Source organism: Typopeltis vanoorti, chromosome 11, assembly GCF_054136105.1.
Source record: "Typopeltis vanoorti isolate ZY-2024b chromosome 11, IOZ_Tvanoo_1.0, whole genome shotgun sequence".
Taxonomy (NCBI): Eukaryota; Metazoa; Arthropoda; class Arachnida; order Uropygi; family Thelyphonidae; genus Typopeltis; species Typopeltis vanoorti.
Window position 1 is genome coordinate 21812317 of NC_143559.1, and position 14410 is coordinate 21826726.

The 14410-nt window shown below is 35.5% G+C and overlaps 2 protein-coding genes across 2 annotated transcripts in view; one reads left to right on the forward strand and one right to left on the reverse strand.

Annotated features, from left to right (window-relative positions):
- Nucleotides 1–14410, reverse strand: part of LOC150101361 (phospholipid-transporting ATPase ABCA3-like) — a 646575-nt gene that overhangs the window by 619390 nt on the left and 12775 nt on the right. The window lies entirely within an intron of this gene.
- Nucleotides 1–14410, forward strand: part of LOC150101362 (uncharacterized) — a 31674-nt gene that overhangs the window by 12650 nt on the left and 4614 nt on the right. The window contains exons 2-3 of the mRNA XM_090400732.1: nt 4564–4678; nt 13498–13575. Of these exons, the coding sequence (XP_090256858.1) occupies nt 4564–4678; nt 13498–13575 (193 nt within the window). The remainder of the gene's footprint in view (nt 1–4563; nt 4679–13497; nt 13576–14410) is intronic.

Below are 14410 nucleotides of genomic sequence, written 5' to 3' on the forward strand. Positions count from 1 at the left end.
GACTGAAAGCTAAGTCTCATTATTATAATTCTTATAATTTATTATAATGAATTTAAAAAGTTTGATAGTTTAAAAATGTACCAGGGCGTCGCCCTAGTGCGCCCTGGCCCAACTACACCCCTGAGACTACATTATTCAGTCACTGTCTTTTCTCTTTTCAACATCTGACTTATTAGTCTACAGTAAATTTCATTGTTCTTCGTTTACGAGATCGCACTAAAAAGAGAGTAGGAAAATCATTCTTTCCGTTTCGAAAATTATCTTAGAAAATGCATTATTTCCAGTCCGAAATGCTGTAAAAACATGCTCTCATTCATTTTTGCATTGCAGTTTAGGTAAATAATGGCAATCAGTCACAAGTTCTTATTTAACCAAACAACTTGTAAATTCACACTAAAGCAATCTGTTGATAAGCTGACATGTTCACAAGACATACCAAGGCTGTTAAAAATTATAACGCCAGTAAATGACAACAATTTTCCTTAATGCTTTTTTGTAAGTCATAAAGTGACTCCTATATTGCCAGATATATGTAGATCTCTTACATATTAGCAATAGGAAGGGTTTAAAAAGATTTATTTATTTACTTAAAACTAAAGTTTACTATGCAATATAATTTCATAAAAGGGTGAATTCTTTAAGGTCTTCCTATAAAAACTACAAACAGCGCTTGCACCTATATTATTATTTGACACCTCCAGGGTGTCCAAAGACTCATTGAGTGAGAGTGTGCCAACAGCATCGAACGATGCACAAAGAGCAGCTGAAATAATATCCTACGATTTCGAACCCAATTTCAATAAGCCTTATTAAACAAGGGCTTTTTTTTTTTTTTTAGCATTTCTTACCTAGTGTTTTTTAAGTGAGAAATGAATATCGTCACTATGTGGGATCGCCGTGCGCTTAGAAGAAACTTGAAGCGGCTAGAAAAAGTTACTCGTTAGTCTACAGAGCAGGGTTTCCGAATTACCAAAAACCGGATCGAGTTTGATTTTTTTTTCAAGGTACCCGCGCAACATACAAAAATGAATTTTTTTTTTACATTTTTTAAAATCTAGATTTACAAGGGGCACATACATTTTTAAATGTTCAATATTGTAATTTTGAAAATGCGATTATATTAACATAAAAAGGATATTAGCAGAAAAGTTTACTTCATTTCTAATTACGTTTAAAATTTTGAAAGAAAAAATTTAAAAAGAAAGGAAAAAAAAAAAACTGCTTGAGACTGCCAAAAGCCCCGAAGTCTATTCTGGAGGCTATCATAATGTCTAAACTGTGTGTGTGTGTGCTCGTTCTTCTGGCTCTGTTTTGCAAATGAAAATCGACTTTCAGGGAGGAAAAAGAGTACAATTACCGTATGAGACTCAGGATTACGCAAAAAAGATTTACAAAATAAGAATAAAACAAATGCATAATTATAATGAGAAAATCCTTGGCCCGGCCACGGTACTCATGCATTGTACATTAACAACATTACATGGGTGGGAGACACATAAAAATACCAGTTAAGAATGATGTAATGAGCTGCGCATGAGTTTGAGTGGTTTCGCAATTCTAGAAATGGACGAACATAACATCAAATTTTACGAAATTCCAGACACTCTTTAAATATTAGGAATGGAATATGAGTCACGAATATGATTCATCTCTAACATCAAATCATCAACCATTTTGAAGCGTCACAGATCACAAAATTTCACATCTGCAAAATGAAAATTTTACTATGAAAAAAATGTTCCTGCAGGCTCAGTTCAACTTGCAATTTTTTGTGAAAACAAAATCTCATTGCTTGACCATCCAACTACGCAAAATACATTAATATTCTCCACATCTACTAGAACATCACGCCATATGATTTCTCGCCCCTCATCTTAAGAGTGAACAAGGAATGACAATATTTGGTTTCTTGTGCTTAATTCTCATACACTGAGAACAGTTCTACAGGCACAAAGACCTAAATAAATCGCAACATTATAATCGTAAGCGTATGGCTGTCTTTCCATGTTATCCTGATATACTATGATGTGATCAAAAAAAAAAAAAAAGCAGGTAGCTTGCGTTAAAGAATCCGAAAGTTCTTGTTAAATTCTGCAATAATTAAAACATGAGTCACTTAGAGAAATTCTGTATTTGGAGGTGTTACATAATAGTAATTTGTCTTTCGTTCTTCCATCGGACTATTCCTACTGTACCTTTAGAGTACACTTTCAATCAGAGAAGAATCTTGCTACCAGCAATTCACAATACATAGAGAAAAACAAGACGCTGTAGGTGCCTCGTTTTTCTCCATATCGCTATTAATGCTTGTACTACATTCTATTAATCCATTCTTTAAAACCTCTCCTTGCAGACAAGCTTGTGCGATTAAATCACTTTCAATACGAATTCATTTCATAAAGAACACTAGTACAATATTCTAAAACGGTGTTTTAAAGCATTCAGTGTTACAAACCTAAAATCATCATCCTTCCCATCCGCTTAAAACGGGTCGAGGCTACCATGAACAGTAGCTTTCAGTTCACTCTCTGCAACTAAATATGTAAATTTCTGTAACACTCAAAAGCAATTTATACGCCTGATGTTTTCTATTTCCTTAGTCTTCCTGGCGGTATCTTTCTTCTACTCTTCCGCTTTGGAGAATTTGAGGAAATCTTTTGTGCACATGGCATACCATTGCAACGGTTTTTCTTTGAGTCTTGTTATTAAATTCTTCTCTAATTTTCCAATTGGTTTCCGTTTCAGCTAATGCATTTTATTTATTTTTCTCAAACATTTGTTTTCAAAGCCTGCCAATCTTTGTTCTTCTGTCTGTAACCCTGGACGGTAGGGAGATTCGGTCACTAGTAACTGCAGCGCCCCTAGCTGTGCGCGTATCGTGGTCTAGCTATATGGTTTCTTTAAAAGTTCTTTGATCTTCTAAACAAGCTATTTGTGTTGTGGCATTGATCATGTTTAATTGTGTGATTTCATGGAATCATGCCTACTAGCTTTTTATGTCAGGTGCACACTGACATTCACTTCACAATTACTGTAGCAACGCGAGAACTGTTGAAGAATACTGAAAGCCATTTTTCAACCGTACTGTGAGTTAACCGAATGAGTTTTTATGGCTTTATAATTGACATCTGCAGGAAATTTAGTCTGGTGTAGTATTTGAGTGCCACGCTAATCACCCAGCTCAGAATAACATGCTTCGAGCAGTATACTAGCAGACCTGGAACAAATAGTTGATAAATATCCAAACTACTTGGGAGGGGGGGGTAAGTAAAAAAGTGTTTTATTCTTACCCACTACAAGAGCTACAATATCTTAAAGAGGCAGACTGACTTGAGAGTGAACTTTTGTTGTTGGGTACTGGCAAATTTCGATGTGTACAGGTGCACTGTTTTCACCAATGAAGAATTACAAGAGATACGTGCATTAGAAGAATTACGTGTATTAGCCTCACCAAACAAGTAGAAACCATTTTCTAATCCAATTTTCGATAAATGCATCGTGTGGTCTTGTTGGAATTAAATTAGATTATACTAGAAAAAGTTCATTTATGAAACTACTAAGGCACAATATGATACTCTCCACAGAATATTATATTGTTATCTACCCTTTCTGAATTGTCTTTGATATTTGACCAATTTTTCCAGTACTTTTAGTACCACTCCAAAAATAATGATTCGTCCATAATTTGCAACCACAGTCTTGAAACCTTCTACCTTTCTTCCACTTCTTATGGACTTTACCAGAACTGAGACTTAAGCTAATGTAGTTGAGGCAATGTCAACTCCTTTGCACATTGACGTAAAGCATGCGCTGATGTCCCATCTAATCCTAAAACAACAATATTCGCATTGATTCTACAATATTCTAAAGTACTTCGAATTCATCACCCTGTATTCTTACATCAGATTCCGTCACAGCAATATCCGTATTTGGATGATAAACCCTTCAAAGTGGGCACTCAGATCAATTACTTTGTCCTGTCGCCTCACTACAATACCCTTTAAAGTAATATTTCCTTTTATTTGCCATATTGCAGTTAATCAATAAAAACGCGATACTAAAGTTTAGGACACTTGAACAAGACATCAAATGTCGTCCTTTATCAGTGTGATAACATGCCACGTTTTTTTTGTTTATATATTTGTATCGACGATTATATTTATCACATACTATCGAAACCTTGCGTCTCTGTGGATTTTCTAAGCAATTTTAAGTTTTCTTAATTGCATAGACAATAACGGATATTTTACAGACCTGATCAAGTGAAGTACTAAAGTTTTTTTTTTTGCTCTTTTTATTCATAACCAGATGCTAATACATGTAACGATGGCTAGCGTGGGTTAAACTGCAACACAGTAGAAACAAATACTTAATACTTGAAGCACTAGAACTTACAGTAAATCACGAGTACTCCTTTCGTAACATTATTCCTCTAGATATCATTAGAAAAAAATCACTTCTGAAATTTAATCTGTCTTAAACTTTGGATGCCAATATTCGGATTACTTTGTTCAAAGAGACTTGAGAATACAGTAATTTAAAAATCTAACATCTGCCCTCTAGCAACGTGATGCCAATCAAAATGCCAACGTGTCCAAAGATTATGTTACAAGCAAATGCTTAATCCGCTTGGCTAAACCCATTGCATTCCCGTCGGTTACAAGTGCTGGAGAGGAAGGTAAGTGGAGAAATCTTATTCAGTCGTAGTTTTTCAAAAAGGTACTTGGAAACATTGTTATACAACGATTCAAAAAAAAAAAAATATTTCCCACATTAATGCCCACTTAACCACTTTCTTAGAACAGATATTTACGATAACTTTTATTAACACTAACACTAAACTGATAGGTTTAGTGGGATATTTCTGGAATTCAGTATGATTTGTCTCTGAAAATTGATTTCATTCTTCTGTTTAGAAGCCATAAAATAATTTAAGCAACTTCTAGTTAGTTTATTCAATTAATTCATTAATTGAAATGCAATGACAAAAAAAAAATAATAATAATCCCCGAACATTACGGAAGTTAATAAGCAAATCAATTTCTACATGGTACGATGAGTCTGTGTATACTGCATTATTGAGCAAACTGTGTAAGCATGATGGAATTTTCTATTTATCTTCTAACAAATAAATCACAATCAACTAACTAATATATTCTATTTATTAGCCAATTTTTAAAATAGGAACTGTTGGAAAATGTTCAGGTAGGAAACAAGTACCACAGTGGTGCTAACTTGACAACCCATGAATCAATATTCGAAATATTAATTTTGTTTAAGTTCGAAATGCTTTTAAATCATGGAGAGTAATTCTTATTCTTTGAAAATGTGGTAGTGTGGATAACACTTGTATCTATAATTACGGAAATTGGGAAAACCGAAATTACAAAAATGGAATAAAATTTATCGTAATGTTTAAATAGCTCTTTTGGTTACTGTACACAAAAGCGGTTGTATACACACACCTCTTCAGTTCAATAAATCAGTAATAACTTTGAGGATAGTTCGCGATGACAGCAATCAGAGATAGTAAATCAGAGCTGATAATCAGAAGCCAAGTTATTTTCAGTTATCTTCAATGCCAGGTGTATCAACACCCTGTTTATGGGAAACCTGAGGTGGATTAAAAAAAAAAAAAATAGGAACTATAATAGGATTCTCTTTTCTCTTGGGTGACCCTTACAGTATGTGTGGACCTTGAAAAACTTATCTCCATAGGTTAAAAAAAAAGCAAAATGTTTTGTAACTAAAATTGCTTAGCTTTTTCAGATATATCCCATGACTCTCAACGAGGCTGTTCTCCTCACACAAATCCCTATTTCCTCCTTAGCATAATCGAAGCATCCATAATCCTGAACTCCAGCCAAACATCCAAAACATCTGAACGCATTCCGAAACAGTAAAAAAGTTGAGTATCATACATCAAACAAATCTAACGTAACATCCTAAAGATATGTCTAAATGCTGATTTTCTCTCATCTTTTCCCCATAAAAATGCTAAATGACTTAACCAAAGATGTGCTCTGTCAAACTCAGGGGAAATCCCTGTCTAGTAGAAAATCATATACGGAATGAATGTCAGATAAGCTTCGATGGAGTTCTATATCGGAGCTGCGCTCTAGAACTACTCCGAAGCCAAAATCAAAAAAAGACGTCTTCCCTCTTTTTTGTAAACATACGCATTTAAGTCATTCTTCAAATGTAATCGAAATTACTTAGTACAGAATTCATATCAGCCTGATTTATTTTTTCTGAAAAGTATCCTCACTATAAGACAACAAATAACACGTGATCCTCCTGACTTCTCTCCATTTCCTATGTGATAATTCATACCGCAAGAGTGCTTTCATTAGAATCCCATCTTCCGATACTAACTCCCTTCCCCAAACTGTTCACCTCTGAAATCTATCAAACCTCTATATGCCTAACCCTTCTTTCACCAAATATGTTTCAGTAACAAACTACACCCATCGCAAATGGAAGTTAGTATTCCCTAAAGCTCTCATAAATAACCTTCATGATACATATATCTGCAGAAAACAGACTACTAATAGGTTCGATTCTAATCACAGAGGCTATTTTTCAGTGAATTTCGGAGCTAGTCGATATTTGGTGTAGATTAGTTGCTCTCAACCATTTTTGATCCCCAGAACCTTAGTGACCTTTCCAAAGGTTTTACAGCACCCGACGCTTCCCCCCCCCCACCAAGTAACTCTCTTTTTAGCGTTTGACGTCAAAACAACATCCCTCCAGGGAAAATAACAGTAAAAACATGGGGAAAGAAACAAACAAATATAGCGAGGTGGTACCAAGTATATTCAGTGGCATAAATTGACATTTTATCTTTTGCACTATATTATTGTTTACTAGATGTTCTGGTATATCTATATTCGATATTTAGAAAAAATCTCGCAGCACCCTGATTGTGAAACCACTGGTGTACACTGTGTGTGTACAGAAAACAGAATGCATTTCTTGATACACGATATGATTATTTTAAATCTAAGGTAATGCCTTAATCAACTCTCTTAATCAAGTGTAACGTACAGTATGTTATCCAAAGAATTGCATTATATCTAGTTTCACTTTGAACTAATTATCGAGAATCTGAAGATGATATTGGGATGCAGAAATCGTGATGTAATATTACATTGCAGCGATGAAACTACACATCATAATTCTCACCATTATGCAATTGTTTAGCCTTGATACGTAGACGAGAGTTAATTACCGTGGCCAGAAACGGCTTTGTTTCTGAGTGGGAAATATATGATAGCTTTAACTGTGGTTATCTGATTACGAACATGTCCTTGAAATCTTTAAGTTTCTTTGGCAAAACACGTTTTCTCAGCAATTTATTTCCTACTAGTAATTTTAGAATATAACTACATTATAATCCGTCAACAAATGACGAGGAAACTATTTCAAATGAAACCATTTTTTAATCATTTATTATTCAGAATACTTCTCGAAAAATACTTTTGCAAGAGGAAGTTATTAAAAGGACGGATGAAAAGTGAAGTAAGGCTAAAAAGTGCGGCGCCGTAAAAAAGAAGATGACGATACAATTTTTAAAAATGTCCCGATTTCAGAGTTGAAAAAAATTTGGGAACCACTGTATCAGATGGTCTGCATGATGCGATGCTATGAAAGCCTCAAAAAGGTCTTTAGCAGTAATAAAAATAAAAAGTCTGCTTTCCAGAATTAAATTATGATTCTGTAGTAGATGAAATCGTTTCGAAAAGAAACTTAGAAAGCATTTAATTTGCTTGCAAATTATCAAAATGTCTGATTTAGAGAAAGATGTTGGACGTTTTTTCCCACTTGGTTAGACTATAATAAATATAGTTGAATCCTTTATCCAAGTGTAAGCAAACAAAGGTTGGGCCTGAAGTTTCTTCAGGACTGAGGCAACTCGTGCTAAAGGTGGACCAAGCTCTCATCACTCCTTGTCTTAGTATCTCCCATAATGCAAAGCACGTCTCCTTGCAGACATGTATAATGCTATGCATTATAAGGGAAGGGCCACTACCCAGACCGGTTTCGACCCTTATTGAGGTCTCGTCAATGGGAGCCAGACCCAGAAGTGGTGATACTAAGGTAGAAGCAATGGAGAAGTCATATTTATCTGTACGAGTTGCCAAAAGGTGTACCACTTTATTATCAAATTACTCTGGATTTAGAGAAAGATGTTGGAAGTTTTTTCCCCACTTGGTTAGACTATAATAAATTTAGTTTAATCCATTATCCAAGTGTAAGCAAACAAAGTTTGTGTCTGAAGTATCTTCAGGACTGAGGCAACTCGTGGTAAAGTGGACCAAGCTCTCATCACTCCATGTTTTAGTATCTCCCATAATGCAAAGCGCATCTCATTGCAGACATGTATAATGCTATGCATTAAGGGAAGGGCCACTATCCAGACCGGTTTCGACCTTTAGTGAGGTCTCATCAGTAGGAGCCAGACCCATAGGTGGTGATACTAAGGTGGAAGTAATGGAGAAATCATATTTACCTATACGAGTTGCCAAAGGGTGTCACACCCCATTATTAAAATTCTCTGGGTTAGAGATAAGTTTATGGAAGTTTTTTCACTTGGCTATGCTACTAATTATATATTGGGTTTTATCTATGACTTCTCCATTACTTCCACCACCTCTGGGTCTGGCTCCCACTGATGAGACCTCAATAAAGGTCGAAACCGGTCTGGATAGTGGCCCTTCAGTTAATGCATAGCATTATACGTGTCTGCAAGGAGATGTGCTTTGCATTATGGGAGATAGTAAGACAAGGAGTGATGAGAGCTTGGCCCACCATTACCACGAGTTGCTTCAGTCCTGAAGATATTTCAGGCACAAACTTTCTTTACTTACACTTGGATAAAGGATTAAACTAAATTTATTATAATCTAACCAAGTGGAAAAAAAACTTCCAACATCTTTCTCTAAATCCAGAGTAATTTGATAATAAAGTGGTACACCTTTTGGCAACTCGTACAGATAAATATGATTTCTCCATTGCTTCTACCTTAGTATCACCACTTCTGGGTCTGGCTCCCATTGACGAGACCTCAATAAGGGTCGAAACCGGTCTGGGTAGTGGCCCTTCCCTTAATGCATAGTATTATACATGTCTGCAAGGAGATGTGCTTTGCATTATGGGAGATACTAAGACAAGGAGTGATGAGAGCTTGGTCCACCTTTAGCACGAGTTGCCTCAGTCCTGATGATACTTCAGGCGCAAACTTTGTTTGCTTACACTTGGATAAAGGATTAAACTAAATTTATTATATCAAAATGTTTTCTTATAGGCAGGTATTTTGGCATACAGAGTATGTTGTGCGACGTTTTTTTTTTTTTTTTTATTCAAATGCTCCATTTAATCTTCCAAAATATATACTCATATGAAAAATCTTAATAATAAATGAATATTTTTCAATACAACAAGGACCATATAGTTAGCTTCAAGTAATTCATTATACTTTTTTTGTTGAAGAAGAAGCACGGCAAAATAATGTTAGAGCCAAAGAATGTACAAATCAGCCTCTACTAGAACTTATTTGAATGGTACATACATATACATATATATATATATATATATATATATATATACATACATATACACATATACATATATATATATATATATATATATATATATATATATATATATATATATATATATATATATATATATATATATATATGTACCATTCAAATAATATGCCAATTCGCAACCATATGCCTGGGAAAGAAATGTCCTAGGTTCGATTCCCGTCGCCGACGTGGGGTGCTTAAGGATCTTTCTCAGCCATAGCCAAGTTAGTCCCCTCCCCCTTGGGCGTGGGCAGCAGGGGTCTCGCAAGCAGGCAAACCTGGCCCCGTGAACACAGACTGCTACAGTAAAAAAACATCTCCCCCACCTCTCAGCGGCAGGCTGAGGGTGGGGGGGTTTGCTGTTACGTGTTGTACAAACAAAGTCGTATCCATGTAACACGCGGACCCTGCATTAGAAGCGGGGAAAACGCGCAAAGGAAGAAGATTCAAATAATTTGCCAAACAGTTTAGTTTATTGAGGACAGATTTAACAAAACAAAAATATATATATATATATATATATATATAAAAAAAAAAAAAAACTATCAACTTATAAAGTGAGCATTTGACCAGTGTGATTGTTCACACCGGCCGTGAGTCCATGGTAGCATTCAAGCTTTCTATAAACCTGTGTTGCTAATTCATAATTTGGGAGAAGAGAAATTTATTTTACTACTTAAGATCCTCTAGAAGATATGGCGGTACTAGCAGTGGTACAATTTTCTGATGAAATATCTCCAAGTTTTATTGATATTATGATGGCAAGAAGTGAACGGAGTATGCAAAACAAAAGAAAAAGAAAGAGGAACAAAAATTATTCTTCTGGATTTTTCAGAAATATATCCCAGCGTCTGATGAACGTTACGTTAAAAGAGAAATAAAGCGTCAAGTTTTAGATTAGCCACATTTAAAATCGCAGACATGATTACAAGACAAGTTGTCTTATACACTAAACGGTAACGGAAATTCTGGAATGCAGCATATTTATTAAGAGGATATCGTTTAACATTACGTAAACATAACTAAGGATATGTAAGGCGAGTAACAAACTTAAGATAAGTTTGTTACCTTTGTAACAAACTTAAGTTGATAAGAACATATAAAATGTTCCCATTATCCTATATATAATTCGAACCTCAGTCCTTTGAACAAAAGGACATTCGTTGATAAGAACATATAAAATGTTCCCATTATCCTATATATAATTCGAACCTCAGTCTTTTGAACAAAAGGACATTCGGTTTTACCGACTACGCTACAGAGATGAGTTTAAAAGGAACGAATTTGAATTAGCGGTGGCCCATTACAAGCACATTTTGTTCATCCATGTTCTAGTAAGCAAACTGCTTTAAGTAGATATCATTTCCGCTTTCCGCACTGGAGTCCTACTATGGCAGGGATATTTATAAATTCAGATGATGAACGATTGTGTTGCCCGGTGGGAAACTAACACTTCACCTTTCCTGGAAGCCTGCAAAAGTACCTTGTTGGTAACTAGAGTTTTTAGATTACCAAACACTTAGCCCATCTACGGTACTAGATGGGCTAAAAATTAGGTAATCCTCTAACAAAACCTTTCGTGGGTTTTGTTAGAGGTCAGGACTCATGAAAAACGTAGCTTAGTCAGGATTAATGATGCCTTTGGTTAGAAAGACCTAGGTTCGAATCCCATCTCGGGCATGAAAAATCATTATCAAGGCATTTCATCTGAACGTGAGTAGTGTTATACGGAGGTGGAATTTTTTTTTTTTTTTTTTCTTCCAGGAAACTTGAGTTTTTCATTCCGCATAAGAGGCAAACCGGCCAGGAGAACACAAGCAGTTTACATACATAATATATGGGCCTTATAGTCTTTTGCTTCGGTCGTAAATCCAAAAACAAAGAACTAACTAATCATATCACATCAAAATATATCTCGTTCAATTACTTTTTTAAAATGTTTCTCACCAGGTGAGTTTATATTAAGGCTTATGAGCTGTTTGCAGTGTTTTGATGAAACATTAACAGATTACAGACATCTAAGTCTACAGTATTTGTATCTGCTATCGAGAAAATGCAATAAGTAAAATATTTTTCCAGCAAGATAGCACTCTTTGTTTCCTATTACTACACTTAAGCTATCTTAATTATCCACCTCCAATGCTTTTATATTCTGCATCCACAAATCACTTTACATGCTATCATAGCCCTTTCTTAATCAATTTCCCCGCAAGCAACTCATTCCCATTTTGTCTAGTTTATTATTTGATACAAATCAAGTCGAATATCTTGTTTTACATGGTTAAACCATGTAAAAAAGGGCCACTGTAGCGCAATTACATCGTTCGATTGGGAAAGGCCTAAGTTCGATTCTCGTCGTGACGGGAGCAATGTTTTTGTTGTTGTTTTTTCAATTGAACTCGGATGTTTCATTCCGTTTACAGACAAATCGGCCTTCAGAACACATGGAATTTACGGACAAAAATACTAGTGGTGGTGGGCAGAAGATGCCGTTGGTGTAGATAACGATGGTAGCAGCGGTTGATGTAGTTGGTGATAAGTGGTGGAGACGTAGATTTGTAGAGGAGGTGCCCTCCTTCGAGGAGTCTTTGGACTCCTTGGAGGCGTTACAAAATAATAAAAATAATAAAGTGAGAGATTCAACAATACTAGGCACTTTTAAAACTTTGCCTGCATTCTTTCCTTATGGACATTTCTCATACCTCCACATCGCCTAACATACACATACCCCTGTTGTTGTATAGAAATTGTTCATACTTTTCTTCACTGTCCAACTTTCAATATCCAAGACTGCAGGTCTGATTTATAAAAGATTCATTTAACCTTACTGGGGAAACTCCACTAACCACTTCCTCATCTCACCTACCCATTTTAAATCCTACTGACTGTATCTGCATCAATATTTCCCTTCGCCCAAGCTCAACAGTGATTAAAATTGTCTAAAAATGTATTTCACCTTGGATATATGTCCCCTAACGGTTACTGTTGCTACAATTCTATCTGCTTCGTAAAAAACGTCCCTCTTACCACAGACCATATAGCCTGTCTTTTGCCTATTACTTTTGTGTGAAGACTTTCCTCTTAAGTCTCTCTCCATACTTCCAAAACCCCATGCACTTCATTTCGTATCCCCTACCACTACAACATCATTCTAAAAATATATATAACCGCAGAACTTCATCTTGTGTGCTTGTTAAAACATCCAATTCTAAATGAACATGCATGAGCTAAGAAAGCAAAACCGTCAGTTCGTACAACTCTTTAGCTAGAAATCCCCCTGCTTCTTCAACATGAACTTCTCACACACGCTATCCCAAATCGTATCTTGTACAACTCGGGCATGCGATTTTGGGATAGTCTTCTTTCTTAAAATCTCATCACAAAAGCTGCCATGGTACTCCGAAATGCATTTTTCAAATATACAAAATTGAAATAGCCTCCCCGAATTCTCTGCATTTCATCAGCATATGGGGAAAAATGCACCCATAGTGAATTACTCTCTATTTTTTATAACCCTCTTCCACACTACTGGATGTTTCACCAACAATCTCATGAGGACCATTAACCATTCAAATGACCGATAATGCATATATTTCAACACAATCAAATGGATATCGTGTGAACACAGTCTTTTCCGACTTTGCCTTCAAGATTGCTTAATCCATTTGTTCACGAGATATAGGGCAACTACTTCAGAGGGCGCCTCTTCATATTAATCCCGTTTTATTTATTTATTTTATTTACTTATTATTTTTTTTTTGCTAATATAAATTCAACTTTCTGTTAAGATATGATATAAAAAGGGAATACTCTTCTTGGAAATATTAAACATTTAATATCACTATGAATTGGAAGCCACTTTTCTTCCTGGTGGGGAATGTTTATCAGTTCTTACTTATTTCAGATCCCAGTTCTCGTGATTCCAACAGAAAAATGAAAAACAGAATATTAACGTGGTTGTTGCTAATTTTCTGTGCTTCAGGTACGTAAAGAGACAGCTATTTGAAATGTTAATTGCTAACATTTAATAATTTGAAATATCCATATTGCAATTAATAAATTTTAAGTAAACATATTGGAGAAAATTCACAATGTATTGTTTTGGTATAAAATAAATAAATAAATCAGCTAACGCTTTTTATTCCCTTATAGGGATTAGGCGAGGCCTTTATACCCAATCTAGCTTTTTGGAGACTGAGTGGGCAGTTCAATCTCCACCGGTAGCCAATCAGAGATAGCTTTCCCATGTCTATCACTAATTATAGCAGCCACCAATGAAGAGGCTGGGAAACAAGTGCTGCCATCTCTTGGTACCTAATCCTAGATATGTTACTGTCTGAAATAATGTGGGTACTACGGTCGATTTTCTTGAGTTTCCGGAAGGAAAACCCACTTGCCCGTGCCAGAGATCGACTAACTCGGGAACGTGTCAAAGAAAGGCTTAGAAAAAGTTCCTCCACTCAGCGACTAGACTTGAAATTAAGTCTAACTTCGAGCGACCAAGCGCCACTTCCACTGAGCTAGACTGGCCTGCTATTGGTTTGGCATAGATTTATTAAGGATACCAAAATTTACGGGCAACAATCGAAATACTCTTGCAAAGTAGGCATAATTAATATTATACAGTTGTTTATATAATCATTATGTATGCATATTTCGCCTAAATGAAATAAATGCACAACACTTAATCAGCAAGCCTTATGAATGATTATGTGAGAGTTTAAGGACCTAACACAATGACTTGTAAAATTTTATGTAGCGACGCCAATTTCCATTAAGTAATTTTTTTGCAAATAACTATCGTAGAAAGTAGTTCA